The sequence below is a fragment of the Pongo abelii genome, chromosome 20 (assembly GCF_028885655.2).
Source record: "Pongo abelii isolate AG06213 chromosome 20, NHGRI_mPonAbe1-v2.0_pri, whole genome shotgun sequence".
In the NCBI taxonomy this organism is placed as follows: Eukaryota; Metazoa; Chordata; class Mammalia; order Primates; family Hominidae; genus Pongo; species Pongo abelii.
Genome location: NC_072005.2, coordinates 55,605,917 through 55,622,367, shown reverse-complemented (window position 1 = coordinate 55,622,367; position 16,451 = coordinate 55,605,917). Strand labels below are relative to the sequence as shown.

Genomic DNA, 16,451 nt, shown 5'->3' with positions numbered 1-16,451 from the left:
TCTCCCCTCAGTCCCCACTCTATTTTCTTTCCTCAGTTCCGTTTCTCTGCCTGTCTTTGTCCGGGAAGCTGGCTTCTTTCTTATTTCTGGATCTCTGCTTCCCTATCGCCCCCCACCCCCTCTCTGTCCCCTCCTTTCATTCTGGGCCCCTGTCCCTCCCTACCCCCGTCTCTGTCCCCTTCTCTCTGGTTCTCTGTAATCTCCAAGGTCTCTGTCCTCCTCCGTCTCTGTCCCCTTCTCTGGGTCTCTTTCCTCTCTGGGTATGTGTCCCCGTCTCCCAGGGTCCTTGTGGTTATCTCCCCTTTCACCCTTTTGGCTTTCTGGTCTTCTGGGAATCTCTGCCTCCTCTCTCTATTCTCCTTCTGCCTCTGAAACTCTTCCTTCCCTTCTCCATCACTTTCTTTTTTCCTTTTTCCTCTGCCTGACTCCTTCATATCGTCCTTTTCTTTCCTCCGTTAGGTTTCTATCTGTCTCTCCACCAGCTCTCATCTTTGAATTTCGCTGTTCCTCCCTCCCATCACTTCCAGACTTCTCCCCAGGCACAGTGGAAAGATCGCGGGCTCTGGTGTGAGGCAGCCCTAGCATCCAAACCCAGGGTCCTCCAAATCTAGCTGCGTAGTACTGAGAAAGCCTTCTTGACGTCAGTCTCTGTGTCTCCTTTTCTTCATCTGTTACGAGGATCCAATAAGATAGACTTCATAAGACTTCAGCACAGCCCCCGTTACTTAGCAAAACGCTTTTATTTGAAAAGGGTTTCCTCCTCTCACAGCAGCCTCTAGCAATTTTTTTCAGGGTTTTCTGACTTCAGGCCTCCTTCTCGGGAGACCTTCGGGGCTCCAGGCTGGGGCAGGAGAAGAGAAAGGAGCAGGCGTCAGGCTCCAAAAAGGACAGGGAAAGGGCGGGAAGATACCTGGGCTGCAGGTGAAGCGAGAAAAGAGCCAATCAAAATCTGTCTCTCTCCCCGGAGGTCCAGCCTGCCCTTCAGCTCCGCCCCTCAATGGTAACCATGGCAACCCGGTGGTCCGCAGAGTGCTAGATCGCCTCGCCTGGGGCGCCGTTCGTGCGGACCGCGCTCTCATTGGTTTAAAGAAGAGGGTGGAGCTGGCCGCGTCTGCTGCGCGGGAAGCGGGGCCGCAGCGTGTTGTTGGCAAGGCCTCCCAAAATTTGCATTTTCGGGAGGCGGACCGAGCCCTAATTGGCCCTTGGACTGTGGGGGCGGGACTGTTTCTCTGTTATTCCGAATAACAAAGGAAAGACTGCATTCCTCAAAACTATCTGGAGTTGGCCTAATTTTACAAATAAGACTGAAAGTCAGGAGGAATTTTCTTAAGTTGTTAGAGCTACTAAGCGACAAAAGAATAACTGGAATCCAGGTATGTGCAATTTCAAAAGTCTAGACTTTTCTGCTACTCTCATGAAGAAATGGAATTAAAATGTTAATGAGCAGTATTATATAGCAGCACTCTTCTAAGTGCTGTGCTTGTAATAGCTCTTTTTACCTCACAACGACCCTATGAAGAGCCTCCTCCTGTTTCCCCGAGGGCCTGGTAGCTGGGTACTGACCTGGTCTCTTCCTATACTCTGTTTTCTCCCCGATCCGTTTCCGAACATTTGAGGTTTTTGCTCAAAATGGTGTCTGGAGCCTCCTCCCTCCCCACTCTACTCTCAAGCAAATTCAGCAGTCCCCACAGCTTCTGCCACCACCCACAGCTGACAACACCCAGACCCCCTTCTCCAGCCTGGGAGCTCAGGGCTCAGGACTCCAGCCCCTAAATGAACTGAGTCTTTCTCTGAACTCACTCCTTATCACGGGTTCCCTATCTTGGGAATGGCTCCACTGTCTACTAGTCACTGGGCCAGGTCCCAGGGGTTGTCCTTGTCCTGCCCCTTTCGCCATCCTTCACAGCTTGTCAGTCTCCAGCCCGGTCCCTCCCACCCTGCCCTGGATATGCTCTTCCCTCCTCTCCACCCACATGCCCTGCCTCAGGCCTCATTCTCTCCAACCTGGACCACAGCCCCAGACTCCTCCCCTCCTGCTGGCCTCCATTCTCATCCCCTTCATTCATTCATCTCCTCCACAGGCCCTGTATGCTCTTCTTCCCACCCAGAGTTCTGCCTTCCCTTGCTCACAACCCTTTTACGGGCACTGAGGAATAAAATTCAAGCTGGTGTTCAAATCCCTTCATGGGCTCTTGCCTACCTCTCTTATTTCCCACCACTCTGTAGCCTTCAATCCCTCCCAGGCTCCAAATCTTTAAAAAAAAATTTTTTTTTTTTTTTTTTTTAATCCAGCAACAGGATGCCGCCCATGGCTCTCCACACACACTGGTCTCTTTCCCACCTGGATGACACCCTCCCTGGGCCCCTGCCGACTGTAACCCAAACCTTACCCATCTTTCAAGACTAAACACAAATGTCACTTGTCTGGAAAGAATTCTGTAACCTCCAAGCCGAATCAGTGGCCTTTTCTGGGCTCTCGCAGGACCTGCAGCTACCTCCATCAGTCTTTAAATAGGTCCAGTTCTGTCCCTCCCTTGCTCAAAACTCTCCAAGGAAGCATGTGGGGTGCTGAAACTGTCTACTATCTTGACCTGGGCTGTGATTTTCATGGGTATATATGTACACAAAAGTTTATCCAGCTTATACTTCAGATTTGTCTGCCTATCTGTATGTAAGCTGCACCTCAGTTAAAATGTAAAAAACCAAAGACAAACAAGCAATAAAACCTCCCAAAGCCCCATCATTCTCAGGAGAAAATCAAAGCTCTTCAGCTTGATGTTGGAGGTCCTGCTTTCCTCTACAGCTTCATCTTCTAAGGTCTAGCTGTTGGAAAGAGAGGATGAACAAATATTTGTTGAATGAATAAATGGCACCCTGGTGCTTTTCCTGTTTGCCATTTGCACTCTAGCGGACATCTCTGGTGTGTGCCTGGTCCACATCCCTGTCCTCCTTTTTCTGTAGAGAGTTGCTGCTGCCTTTGACAGCTGTGACTGGAGGGTCTGGTGGGGCTGCCAATCTCGTGATCCTTCTCCTTGGCCACAGGGATGGGCATGGGCCCCGCACACTGCCTGTCATAGCAGCCCAACCCCCTGGGAGCTGGGGAAGGGAACCCTCCTTTGACTCTCCTGGTTGAAGGTGGGGCCCTGTCTCCTTCCTATCTTGGGATTTTCCCAGGCAAGGAAGGATGTTCAACTCATAGGCTGCTACAAACAGCAGATAGCCACCGTGTGAGTTCATTTGCTGAACTGGACTCAGACTGAGTTTGGATCCCAACTCTCATAATTTTTAGCTGTGACACCTAGGTCAAGTCATTTAACTTCTCTGTGCTTCAGTGTCTTCATTTGTAAAGCAATAATAGCACCATCTACTTCCTAGTGTTGAGGTGCAGATTAAATACGTATCTCAAAGTGCCTAGCTCAGCGCCCTCTCACCCTGGGGCCAGCCATCCTGGGTGTCCACTCTTGTTATTTACAGGGAGCGTTGGAGCCATGGTGTAAGGATCTTGCCAGCGGTGCTATGAGGCAGGCAAAGCTTGGGGCATTCCCTGCACAATGCCATGGACCACATGCCACACAGAGTGGATGCCCAATCATGTATTTTTTTTGGGAGTAGGGTAGGCTTCTCAGACTCCATCTGCTTCCCTTTCATGTCCTCAGCTTTACTCCAGCTGGGAAGGGGCTTGCAGCATAATGATGCATCAGAGCTGCACCATGCAGATGGTCCATGTGAATAAGAGGGAGGGGTTGGGGTCTCGCATGTGTTTTTTTCTTAATTTTTTTTTTTTTTTTTAAAGACACAGTCTCACTCTGTCTCCCAGGCTGGAGTGCAGTGGCACAATCTCCACTCACTGCAACCTCCGCCTCCCGGGTTCAAGTGATTCCGCGCCCGGCCCAAGAAGATTGTTCTTTATTGACTTAGGATGCAGTTAGGACTGGATCAACCTAGGCTGCTACCCATGGAGGGGTGGCAGGACAGAGTCAGGATCCTGTTGGGGGAGGGCAAGGCAGAGCTGTAGAGAAGGTAGGAAGGAGAAAGAAATCAAGGAGAAGAGGTATCCTGGAGCCCTTCGAAGCAGCTTGGCGATGCATGCAAAGGCCATGCAGCAGCTGCACACTGGTGGTGGTGTGTAGGTGACTCCCAAAGCGTTTGTTAGGTCCATGCCCTGCAGTGTTTTTCAGTGTGAATGAGGTGTGTGGCAAGGCACTTTCAAGGTACCCAGTACCCGCAGAGGTACTTGACCTCCCAGGTCTCCCAGCCTCCCTTACAGTTAAGGGTGGTCACATCAAACAGTCTGGCTAGTGAAACAAACACAAGTCTGCTGGTGGCTCTGGGCAGGCAACTGCTTCTCTTTTATTATGAATATGATTTGAATCTACCCACTGCACACTGAGGCTACTGCCTCTCTTTATAAAAAGGAAGGAAGAAGTTTCCGTCTCCCGCAGATGTGATGTAGGAAGCTACAACTGCCAACTCCTGAGCATGAGGGAGGGGACAGGAGAATCACTGAGGCCCTGGCCCCAAGGCAACTGAGACTTAGCTGTGTGCCCACAGCTGCCCTCGTCAGGCTTGTTTTGTGAGGGAATAATCCTTAGTGCTTAATCCATTACTGGGGGAGTTTTGCTATTGTTAAGAAATGTCAACATTAAAAAACTAGGAGACTTCACATAAAAATACAGGGATGTGGATCCCTTGTACTCTATCTGGGGTAAGCCTGCGCAACACTGGACTAACTATGGGGATCCCAGTGGAGAGAGTGCCAGGGGATTTATTGAGCTAGACACTGCTCTGAGGGGCAAGTAGAGCCTCTCACACTGGAGGGGGCTGGAGGTAGCAGAGCTGGAGGTGGGGCCAGGTGGGAGATGGGGACGGGCCAAGCAGCAGGACAGAGAGCAGCAGCAGCAGCAGCAGGCCCAGGACAGGAGCTGGGATCAGTGGATGTCGAGTGACCCTGGTGGGGAGGTGGGAGAGCATTTAGGGTACGGTTCAGGCAGCCCCTGCTCTTCCCAAGGCCAGACCACCTCCTTCCTTCTGGAGACGCCTGGGGGCACACCTGAGCCGCTGTGAGGGCAGGCAGAGCTGGCCCCAGGCCCTCCTCCTGACTGGGACCAGCTTTTTCATCACAGGCACCAGGGCTTGCTGGAGTTCCCGCTGCGCAGGCCTGCTGGGGGAAAGAAGGGACTCACCACTGGGTTTTTTCTTGCCCCCAGTGTCCCTCCCGGACCCTGTGGGTCCTATTACCTCTCTGGAGGGCTTTCTGGGATGTCTCCAGGGCGAGGGTCTCCTAGAGGGATAGGGAGATCAGCCTGGGAGGACAAAAGAGATGCATTGGAGGCACCGGGTTCTGGACTGAGCGGTACTCAGGTCAGCCCACTGGACACAAGTGGCCACATAGAAAGTGGTGGAGCTCAGGAGCTAAGTGAGTGAGCTTCTGCTGCCAGGTCAGGTTCCCGTTTCTGCCAGCTTCTGGCTGAGGGTCCTTGGCATGTCACCACACCTCTCTGTGCCGCTCTTCCCCATCTGCTGGCCAGGGATGTCCCCACCTCGTAGGGTTAACATGGAGACTAAATGAGTGAATGTAGGAAAAAAAAAGGCAGGGGCAATACCTTGACAGCACCTGGTACATAGTGAGTGCTCAATGTCTGTGTGAGCTATTCAATATCATCACCTCTGTTTTCCATTGGATTCTGGAAGTATCTAAGCTCTCTGAGGGCAGAGACCACATCTTCTACAGGTGCCCACCCCTGTGCTGGGCCTCATGAAGAATCCTGTCTTCCTGCCTATGCCAGAATCGGCAGGTGCTTTACTAATTAAAAACATGCCATTATAGGCCGGGCGCCGTGGCTCATGCCTGTAATCTCAGCACTTTGGGAGGCTGAGGCGGGCAGATCACAAGGTCAGGATATGGAGACCATCCTGGCCAACATGGCGAAACTCCGTCTCTACTAAAAATACAAAAATTAGCCGGGCGTGGTGGCACGTGTCTGTAGTCCCAGCTACTCGGGAGGCTGAGGCAGGAGAATGGCGTGAACCTGGGAGGCAGAGCTTGCAGTGAGCCGAGATCGCGCCACTGCACTCCAGCCTGGCGACAGAGCAAGACTCCATCTCAAAACAAAAACCAAAAACAAAACACCATGCCATTATAAATGGCATAATTACAAATTTATTTTTCTAATTGCTCATGGTTGCTATACTGAAATATGATTTTTTATTTTGACCTTTCACCCAGCAACCACGCTAAATTCACTGATTAATTCCAACACTTCATCTGAAGATTCAAAGACCAAAGCCCCAGCTGTTCCTCTAGGGCCAGGCCCCACCCACTGCACCGCCTCATCCCCCATGTCTCCCTGGAAGGGCCTCCCCTCTATGGGTCTCTGGCCTTCCTACCCCCACACACCTTTTTAACACAGATGAGGATGATGAATGACAATGATAATGGCAGTAAATAAAAAAAGAACACCAATCACAATCAGTATCTTCACCTCTACCACCTGCTGTGCCAGGCAGGGACCCAGGCCCTTTATGACATAGTCCTTAACCCTCCTTCCCACCCTGGGAGCAAGAAAGACATTATCCCCATGTGAGCTGTGAGGAAGCTGAGGTGGAGCCCCAGTCTCGCAAGGGAGTGTGGTATGTCGAGGAGGTGGGCTTCGGGGCCAGGGTGCTGGGAGCTGAGTGTCCTGGAGGCAGCCATCTTGGCCGGTTTGGACCCTGAAGAGCCCCAGGGGCCCTGACAGTGCCTGACCCACAACAGGCAGACTCCAGCCCAGCTCCTGCATTCCTCAGCTCACAACTGAGGGCTCCTCACCTCTCCTTACCAAGTTTCTTTCCCTGTCCTTGCCTGAGAATGGAAATCTTAACCTCCTCCGGGCACTGGGCTCTGAGGAGCAGAGGAACTGGCCTGTGTGGCTGCAGGCAGGGGGGCTGCGGGCACTGTGCCCCCAGGGAGTTCTGAGGCTGGCTGGGGAGGGCCGGCCCAACCTCTCCTGAGTGTGGGCGCATGTGCGTGTGCATTTATGCAATCCGGGGGTGTAGCCACGTCTATGAGGCCTGCGGTGTGGTGGCTGCAGCCCTGTGTGTGTGGCTGGGAGGGTCCCCCGGGAGCAGCCTGGCCGCCCACTAGCCTCCAGGCCTCCCCCCACCTCACCATCGCTCTCATTAGCTACAGCAAGGGCCTTGTTATCTCTTGGCCAAACGATTTTTCTCTCTGCTCCTGAGGAGTTGGGGTGTGAGGCTGGGGCTTGGGAAGAGTTGAAACGACTCAGCCTCTGCGGGCTTGGAGTGGATGGGGACTGGGGAGGGGTGCTGGGAACTGCCTACCATGACCTGGCTCTCTGCATCCTCCTCTTCCTCTCTTCTGGTCAACCTGAGGGCCAACAAAGTCACTGCTGGCTTTGTCCTCTTCTCTCTGGTTCCCTTTGCCTACTATGGGCTGGGAGAGAAGCCTTGGAGCAGGGGGTCTTAGCACAGGCCAGGCAGCATGGATGGGCCTGGGGGAGGCTAGGGGGCATGGATGGGCCTGGGGGAGGCCAGGCGGCATGGATGGGCTTGGGGGAGGCCAGGCGGCATGGATGGGCCTGGGGGGTGTCCTGCATATGTATTTTTCACATGAATTTTCACCAAATTACCCAAAGGGTCTGTGAACCACTAAAAGAATAAGGGGGCCTCTTCATCTCAGATTGGTTTTCTCAGTCACTACTTCCCCAGCAGATCCCCCAGCTGGGAACTGAGGCTTCCGGCTCTCTCACCCTCCAAAATACCAGAGATTCAGGCCTCTGTAAGACCCCAGAGCACGTGTCGAAACCCCCTTCCTGTCTAGTGGGTTGAGCCATTTTTCAATGACTGTCACTGGGTGCTCTCTGAGGACCGGGACTCCAACTCAGACCTCCCAGCCCACAGAACTCAACTGTTGGAGTTCCTCCCCATGCCAAATCCTCTTAGGTGCAAGCCCCTCTTCCAGGAGGACTCGAAGAGCCCTGAGGGGTTAGCATGCTACTCATTCACTCACTCATTCCCATCTTCCAGGAGCAGACCCTGGGCCTGCAGGCCAGGAGATGAGACCTGGCCCTTCCCTCAGCGAGTCTCGGTCTAGGAGGAGATCTGGCTCCTGACCCTGCCTCGGGCGGAGGCTCCTAGGGAGGCCCCTCCTAGGGTCACAGCCATCTGAGTCCCTGAAATGCTGCTTTGGGGACTCAGGCCTCAAGCTGCCCAGCCTGAATACCCCTTAGAGACCCAGCCATCCACACCACCAGCCACTGCCTTCATTGGGGACCAGAGATCCAGCCCTGCAGTTGCCACCACCACCAGCTTCAGACCCAAAACCCTCAGAGATACCCTCAGGAATATAGCTGTGCTCCCACGTGATAAAGGATCCAGGCTCTTAGGCCCCAGTCAAACATACACTATCTGATCCCCTGAAACTTCTACTTGGGACCCAACCCCTCTCAAGGTCCAAGCCCTCACGGCTGGCTACCTTTAGGGGCCGTTGTATTCACCACCTTCCTCACTCCCAACTTTCCAACCTGAGGATCGAATTGCCCCTGACCTCTGGAAACTCGCATGGCACCTGCCTCCCCCACTTCCACTACTGCTCAGCCCCTTCTCCCCTCCTTTCTCTGGTGACGCAGAGGGAGGTCATAACTCCAGAGCTCCCATCCCGCCCAATCTCAGCTCTTCCCAGACAAGTCCAATTAGAGGCCTTGGCAGGCAGCCTCATTAGTAGCCGCAGCTGGGAGCCTGAAAGAGGGGAGGGGGAGAGGGAAGCAACACAGGAAACCAGAGGCCCCAAGGCCAGGGCCCCGGAGGAGGGTGGGCCCAGTCATCTAGTGCATTCTCCATCCTCAGAGGCCTGGACATAGCCTCCTAACAATCACATCCCAATCACAGGGCTGGGACTTCACAGCATACAACCAAATGCTTACACCAGCCTGACTGCAAAGTACCTGAGCTGGAATCTGAATCCACGCTGATTCCCGAGGCCCCCCGCCCCGTCACCCCATTCAGGCATGGCGGCCTCGCTGGGAGCCTTCCCCTAAGGCAGGGTCAGGAACCAGATCTCCTCCTAGACCTGAGGGCAGGGCCGGGTCTCATCTCCTGGCCTACAGGCCCAGGGTCTGCTCCGGGAAGATGTGAAGAATGAGTGAATGAATGGCATGCCAACCCCCTCAGGGCTCATCCAGTCCTCCTACTCTAAACATCTGTGAAAGAGGTGTCACCCTGAGGCAGATGGATGGCTCAGCTCCTTACCACATGGATGGCTCCTTCCTTCCTTCTTCAGGGTGCGCTGGCTCTCCCTGGAAGTTTCTCTGTGGAAACAAAAAAGTTAGTTCTTCTCTGATTCTTCTCACTCAAAGCTCCAACCCTAACAGTGCCCACTGTCTCCCCGCCAGTCCCAGACCCCATATGCAAAAGGTCTTCTAGGCTGCAACCTGCACATGAATTTACCACCTTCTACAACCTGCCCTCCTCTCATGCTCCCCTACATGAGGATGGCCCTATTAGCCCCCTAAGGGCAGAAGCCAAAGACCAAAGGGTTGTTTTCTATGCCACCAAGCCCCCTTCCCTGACAGGACCCAGGAGTCCCGGTCGCCTAAACTTCCTGGATGTTCCACAGATCTCGTACACTCATCTGCATCCCAGAGGAGATCAGCATTTCCCTGTCCAACTGCCTTCTCATCCCAGGTTCCCAGACTTGGGCTGGGTCTATCTGCTCTCCCTCAGGACCCAAGTACGTCTCGGTTTCTCCAGAGACATATCAGCATTGCCCTTGACCTCAACAACCAACTTGACATTGTTTTCTAAATGCAATCCTTGAGCTCCAGGCTGGTACACCCAACTGTTTCCAGGCAGCCCCCAGACATCCCTCAAGATTTCACCTCATGAGGTCACAAGTTCCAAGTCTTTCCTCCTTTCCTCCCTCCCCATCACCCACATCCCGTCTGACCCCTGCTCTGTCCCTCCACCCCAATTATGTCTGTCTGTCCCTTTTCCTCCATCCCCAGGGCCCTGGCCTGGCTCAGGCTTCATCACCATTGCTCCAGCCTCTTCCCTGCCTCCAGTAGATCCCTCACATGGTCCCAGAGGGATCTTTTTAAGCCCAGAGCTGACCCCACCCTTCCTGTGGCTTTACGAAGAAAAGTACAATCTGTTAGCTTGACAGAGAATTCTTTTCATGATCTGGCCCTGGCCTCATCTCTCACTAGTCATCCCTAGCTACCCTCTACTCCTCAAGCATATCATGATTTTATAACAAGGCCTTGCACAGGCTGTGCCAGTGCCTCGAAGGCTTCCTTCCTTCCTTCCCTCCCTCCCTCCCTCCCTCCTTCCATCCTTCCTTCCTTCCTTCCACTCAAGTATCAGTTTTCCTTCAATATCTTCCCCAGTCTCTGACCTGACACAGATACCTCTTCTCTGGGCTCCCACAGGCCCATCCCCTACCTCTAGCACAATGATCATTCTGCACTGGGGCAACCCATTTGCAGGGTCTCTCCTATCAGGCCTTGAGCACTGAGAGGCCCGGCCCCAAGGGACTCAGCTCTGTATCCCTGGGCCCATCGCAGGTTGCAGGCCTGGCTCAGTCTTCCCCTTGACAAGCCTGTCTCTCAGGGGAATCTGACAGCTCAAAGCAGAAGCCCAATCTAACCTACACTTCTGAGGGATGAGGCTCTGTCCCCAACAAGCTGTGTGACCACGGGCATGTGATTTCTCCCTGAGCCTCAGTTTCCCATGAGTAACAAGATGAGGATGCCTGCCTTACAGAGATACTGGGAGAGTTAAATAAGAACCCAAACAAGCTCTGGTGTCAAAGAGAAACAGAAGCTTTTCTCAAACCAGGGAAAAAGTGATCAGAGAAATGAGTCTCTTCTTAAGGATGGCAAAGAGCTTTGAAGTGGTGCAGTTCTCAAGACAATACAGCATTGTTTATACAGCTGTTTACAACATTTTCTTTAAAAGAAAAAAAAAAAGAGAGAGAGAGAGCCCAGAGCAGTAGCTCATGCCTGTAATCCCAGCACTCTAGGAGGCTGAGGTAGGCGGATCACTTGACCCCAGGAGTTCAGCCAGCCTGGGCAACACAGGGAGACCTCATTTCTACAAAAAATAGAAAAATTAGCTATGCAAGGTGGCACATGCCTGTGGTTCCAGCTACTTGGGAGGCTGAGAGGGGAGGATCACCTGAGTCCAGGGAGATTGAGGCTGCGGTGAGCTGTGATAATGCCACTGCACCCCAGCCTGGGCAACAGAGAAGAAAGTGAGACTCTGTCTCAAAATAAATAAATTAATTAAAAAAAAAAAAAGCCAGGTGCAGTGGCTGATGCTTGTAATCCCAGCACTTTGGGAGGCTGAGGTAGGAGGACAGTTTGAGCCCAGGAGTTTGAGACCAGTCTGGGCAACATAGTGAGATCTCATCTCTATAAAAAAATTTTTAAAAGGCTGGGCATGGTGGCTCACGCCTGTAATCCCAGCACTTTGGAAGGCTGAGGCGGGCAGATCACCTGAGATCAGGAGTTCAAGACCAGCCTGGCCAACATGGCGAAACCCCGTCTCTACTAAAAAATACAAAAATTAGCCAGGTGTGGCGGCAGGTGCCTGTAATCCCAGCTGCTTGGGAGGCTGAGGCAGGGAGAATTGCTTGAACCTGGGAGGTGGAGGTTGCAGTGAGCTGAGATCGTGCCACTGCACTCCAGCCTGGGTGACAGAGTGAGACTCCATCTCAAAATAAAACATAAAATTAAAAAAAAAAAAATAGCCAGGCATGGTGGTGTGTGCCTGTAGTCCCAGCTACTCGGGAGGCTGAGGTGGGAGGACTGCTTATCCAGGAGGTTGAGGCTGCAGTGAGTCAAGTTCACTCCAGCCTGGGCAACAGAATAAGACAAGATCCTGTCTCTAAAAACAAAAAAACAAAAAAAAAATCCAATGGTTATTGCTGAGTTAAAGATGTCATAGTGAGCTTGCTGGCTTTTCTTAAAGGTGCTTATATTTGAAACATAAATGCTTAATATATCCTTAAAATGTTAGAATAAACAACTTACTTATTCCCTTCCTACAGTAGTACGATTTTAAATAATGTAATTCCCGAGAGTGTTTTCTAAAAAACAAACCAACCATAAAAGCCACAGTGCAACTTGTGTGTTTGCTTTGTTCACCTTTGTCTACAACGCTGGCACGTCAGTCCCTGGGGTAGGGGTGGTGTCTGGTCTGGCTTGTGGCTGGGTGTCCAGCACACAGTGGGCCCTCAATTAACATTTTCTTATCAAATGGGGAACAAGCAAAAGTGTGAGTGAATGGGCTGGCCAGGGCGGCACCTGGAGCTCCTGGCCCCTTTCCAGCTCCTGGACTTCAGAACTTTTCTTGTGCTCACCTGTCCCCCAGCTGGGGCTTCAGATGGAAACTCAGCTTCCTCACTGGTCTCATGGATGACTTCCTCCCACTGCCACACCCCACACAGAGGGTTGGAGAGATCAGCAGTTGCCACTTCCTGTTTCTGGGACAGAAGTTGTTTCCGAGGTCAGGGAGAGCCATGTTAAGGTAGAAGACAAGGTCAGAGATAGAAATAGGTTTAGGCGTGCGGCTGAAAATAGGATGAGAGGCAGAAAAGGGCTGGTGTGGGGCTGGGGTTGGGGAGTGCGCAGAAGCAGGAACGGGGAGGGTTTGGTGCCAGCACCGAGGTGTGGGTTTGAGATGAAGTTAAGGAGTGAGATGGTCATGGAGGGAGACGAGACAGGGGTGAGTCACAGCTGGATCAGACTGGGGTCTGGCACAGGCCTGGGGCTGCCAGTGGGTTTGGGGTTAGGATCCGAGGTAGAGAGAGTTAGAGAAGAGCTAAGGTTGCGATGGGAGCCTCTGGCAGCAATGTGGGTTAGGGCTAGGCTGGTGTGAGAATCACAGTGGGGAGATGTTTGGAGATTCTGCCTTGGTGGCCTGCAGCTTATTCCAGGGATGTTAGGCCCACCTGTCGAATGGCCTCGATCTCCAAGCCCAGCGATGGGGGCAGCAGCTGGGTCCAGCCCACTCTTCTCAGCTGGACCCCTTCAGGTAGCCTGGCCATACAGGGAGGAGGGAGGAAGGTGGCCTCTGTGCCTGGTGGCCACTCAGTCAGCTCATGCTGGCCTCCCTTCCCTGCCCACCTTGGGGTTGGAGGCCAGGGTGTCCCTGCCCTTAGGCTCCCCTCCTGCCTCCTCCTACCCCTTGAAGTTCCACTCACTCATCGGGCCCCTCACAGGTCTGACTCAGCTGCTCCTCCAGGCGTGAAATCTCCAGCCTCAGTTCCTGCAAAGGAGGAAGTGGGGGGCGCATTTGGCTCTGCATTTTTCCCACCCTCCCACCCCCCCCCCCCGGGCTCCTCTTCCGGGGTTCTTTCCCCTTTCCTGACTGCTTTGGGTTCCCCAGACACATACTGCCTAGGGAAGAAAGCCATGACAGAATGTCAGGAAGCCAAAGAGAGACAGAGAGCAACAGGAATCTAGAAGCTAAAGCACAGGCCAAGAGGCCAGGCGCAGTGGCTCATGCCTGTAATCCCAGCACTTCAGGAGGCTGAGGCAGGCAGATCACAAGGTCAGGAGATCGAGACCATCCTGGCTGACAGGGTGAAACCATGTCTCCACTAAAAATACAAAAAATCAGCCGGGCATGGTGGCACGCGCTTGTAGTCCCAGCTACTTGGGAGGCTGAGGCAGGAGAATCACTTGAACCCAGGAGGCGGAGGTTGCAGTGAGCTGAAATTGCACCACTGCATTCCAGCCTGGGTGACACAGCCAGACTCCGTCTCAAAAAAGAAAGAAAAAAAAAAGCACAGCCAAGAAAATTAAAAGAAGGAAGGCAGAGGCAGAGATGCATGAAAAAATGAAAGACATAGATGGAAACAGACTCACAGACAGGCAAGAGAAACACGAGGGCTAAGAGACTGGTAAAGACCAGAGCCAAACAGAGAAGACTTGCCTAGGGAGACAGACAGCCTAGACCTAGAGGCAGAGACAGGAACCCACACGAGCCTTGCAGAGACACATAAAGATAAGGAGGGGAGGCTGGGCATGGTGGCTCACACCTGTAATCCCAACACTTTGGGAGGCCAAGGGGGGCGGATCATGAGGTCAAGAGATCAAGACCATCCTGGCCAACATGGTGAAACCCCGTCTCTACTAAAAATACAAAAATTAGCTGGGTATGCTGGCATGCACCTGTAGTCCCAGCTATTTGGGAAGCTGAGGCAGGAGAATCGCTTGAACCTGGGAGGCAGAGGTTGCAGTGAGTCGAGATTGTGCCACTGCACTCCAGCCTAGCGACAGAGCAAGACTCTGTCTCAAAAAAAAAATAAGATAAGGAGAGGAGGTATGTGAGAAGACACCCACAGAGAATGAAAGTGAATGGAAGGAACAGAGAAAAAGTGAAAAGGCAGATACAGAAACAGAGGGGGAGACATACAGTCAGTCATACACTCATACAGTCATACATTAAGGATGGAAGAAGCAAGATGTGGCCACCAACAGAGGAAGAGGCACGAGGAGGAGAGGCAGCAAGTCCGAGATGGCAAAAGAGAAGTGACGAGGGCTGCGGTGAGTGGTGAGGGCTGCTGAGTTACCTGCGTCGTCACTCTGTATTCTTCCAGGGTCTGGGCCAGGCTCTCCACATGGCGAGTGCGCTGGGAAAGCCGAAAGCCAAATAAGACTGGGACCAGTTCCCCAAAGACACTGGGGGTGGTGGTGGCAGGGGGACTGGCTTGGGGGTTAAGGGACAGGGTGAGCTTGAGGGAAGAGCTGGGGCCCAAGGGAGAGCACTGGGCAGAAGGGCTTCTAGATCCCTGAGGGGTCAGTCTCTCCGGCTGCACATCCAAGGATCAGACCCAAGTAGGACTTCCCTTTCTAGACCAGGGGCAGGAAGTGGCTGGTGCACATGGAAGGCAAATCTCTTTCCCTCCCCGGGCCACTTACTTCAGAGAGGATGGTGTCTCGTTGGCAAATGAGGTGCTCGCACTCAAAGAGCTGCCACTGCCAAGAAAGGAGCCGGTCCATCCAGCCTCCCAGGACTCCCCTTGGTCCTGCCCTTCGTCTGGCCCGACCTGCTCTCTGGCACCCCCACCTATTCAGCCTCCTGAGATGTTCCAGGACTTCAGGGATTTTAGGGATTCCTGGGTGGTCCTGGGAGCCTGACAGCTTGATGGAAGACCCTGCCCTCATCAGGCTGCAGTCACTGAAACTGGAAATGGGAAAAATGGCCCCAGGGTGGTGGAAAGTTGTCAGGCACTGGGAAAGAGTGGCACCTTCAAAGTGTCCTTCTCCATGGCCAGCTCCTGACTTCTCTTCTTCACTCCATCCCGCTCGGCAAGCAGCTTCCCGTTCTAGAAGAAGGAATGGCTCATCACATTCATTTCAGCAAATGGTGATGTCAAAATTAACAGCAGATATTTGCTAAACACTTGATTGATATACATCAGGCCTCATGCTAAGCACTTCATATGTTTTAACCCATTTAATTCCTCCAACCATTCTAGTGGGACCTCAGCTTTAATTTCTTTGAGTGTGGCTCCCCCATCTATAAAAATGGAGCTAGGCCAGGGGCAGTGGCTCACGCCTGTAATCCCAGCACTTTGGGAGGCTGAGGCGGGCGGATCACAAGGTCAGGAGTTCAAGACCAGCCTGGCCAACATGGTGAAACCCCATCTCTACTAAAAATACAAAAATTAGCTGGGCATGGTAGCGCGTGCCTGTAATCCTAGCTACTCAGGAGGCTGAGGCAGGAGAAATGCTTCAACTGGGAAGACGGAGGTTGCAGTGAGCCAAGATCGCACCACTGCACTCCAGCCTGAGCGACAGAGCAAGACTCTGTCTCAGGAAAAAAACAACAACAACAAAAAAACGGAGCTTAACTAGGACCTACTTTATGGGATTGCTGTAAGGATTAGATAGGTTAATAATCGCTAACACTTACTGAGCATTTTGCATGTGTTGACTCATTTCTTATCCCCAATTTTAAAATCAAAAGAACAATATAAGAAGCCTGTTATCCACATTATCTATCACCCAGCTTCAATAATTATATGCATTTTCTCGGTTTTGTTTAAACTGAGATGTTTCTCCTCCAGATGTTTTTTTTTTTTTTTGAGCCAGAGTTTTGCTCTTGTTGCCCAGGCTCGCATGCAATGGTGCAAGCTTGGCTCACTGCAATCTTTGTCTTCCAGGTTCAAGTGATTCTCCTGCCTCAGCCTCCCTAGTAGCTGGGATTACAGCCACCTGCCACCACACCCAGCTAATTTTTTTTTTTTTTTTTTTTTTTTTGAGACGCAGTTTCGCTCTTGTTGCCCAGGCTGGAGTGCAATGGCACGATCTTGGCTCACTGCAACCTGTGCCTCCCGGGTTCAAGTGATTCTCCTGCCTCACCCTCCCAAGTAGCTGGGATTACAGGCATGTGCCACCACGCTCCCTAATTTTGTATTTTTAGTAGAGACGAGGGTTCACTAT

The 16,451-nt window shown here is 52.5% G+C and overlaps 1 protein-coding gene across 12 annotated transcripts in view; it reads right to left on the bottom strand.

Annotated features, from left to right (window-relative positions):
• Window positions 1-4,326: 4,326 nt before the first annotated feature.
• KASH5 (KASH domain containing 5) overlaps window positions 4,327-16,451 on the bottom strand; it is a 29,702-nt gene continuing 17,577 nt past the window's right edge. For 5 of the 12 annotated variants that reach the window (XM_024237214.2, XM_054540959.2, XM_054540960.1 and 2 more), the window contains 11 exons: window positions 15,254-15,331; window positions 14,925-14,981; window positions 14,576-14,635; window positions 13,202-13,266; window positions 12,950-13,037; window positions 12,359-12,481; window positions 9,247-9,305; window positions 7,321-7,366; window positions 5,239-5,303; window positions 5,051-5,158; window positions 4,327-4,948 (listed from right to left, as the gene is read on the bottom strand). In XM_024237214.2, coding sequence (XP_024092982.2) covers window positions 4,807-4,948; window positions 5,051-5,158; window positions 5,239-5,303; window positions 7,321-7,366; window positions 9,247-9,305; window positions 12,359-12,481; window positions 12,950-13,037; window positions 13,202-13,266; window positions 14,576-14,635; window positions 14,925-14,981; window positions 15,254-15,331 — 891 coding nt within the window. In that variant the 3' untranslated portion in view covers window positions 4,327-4,806. Of the gene's footprint in view, window positions 4,949-5,050; window positions 5,162-5,238; window positions 5,304-7,320; window positions 7,367-9,246; window positions 9,306-12,358; window positions 12,482-12,949; window positions 13,038-13,201; window positions 13,267-14,575; window positions 14,636-14,924; window positions 14,982-15,253; window positions 15,332-16,451 lie in introns of all 12 variants that reach the window. The other 7 variants (XM_054540955.1, XM_054540956.2, XM_054540961.1 and 4 more) reach the window with 3 other exon arrangements.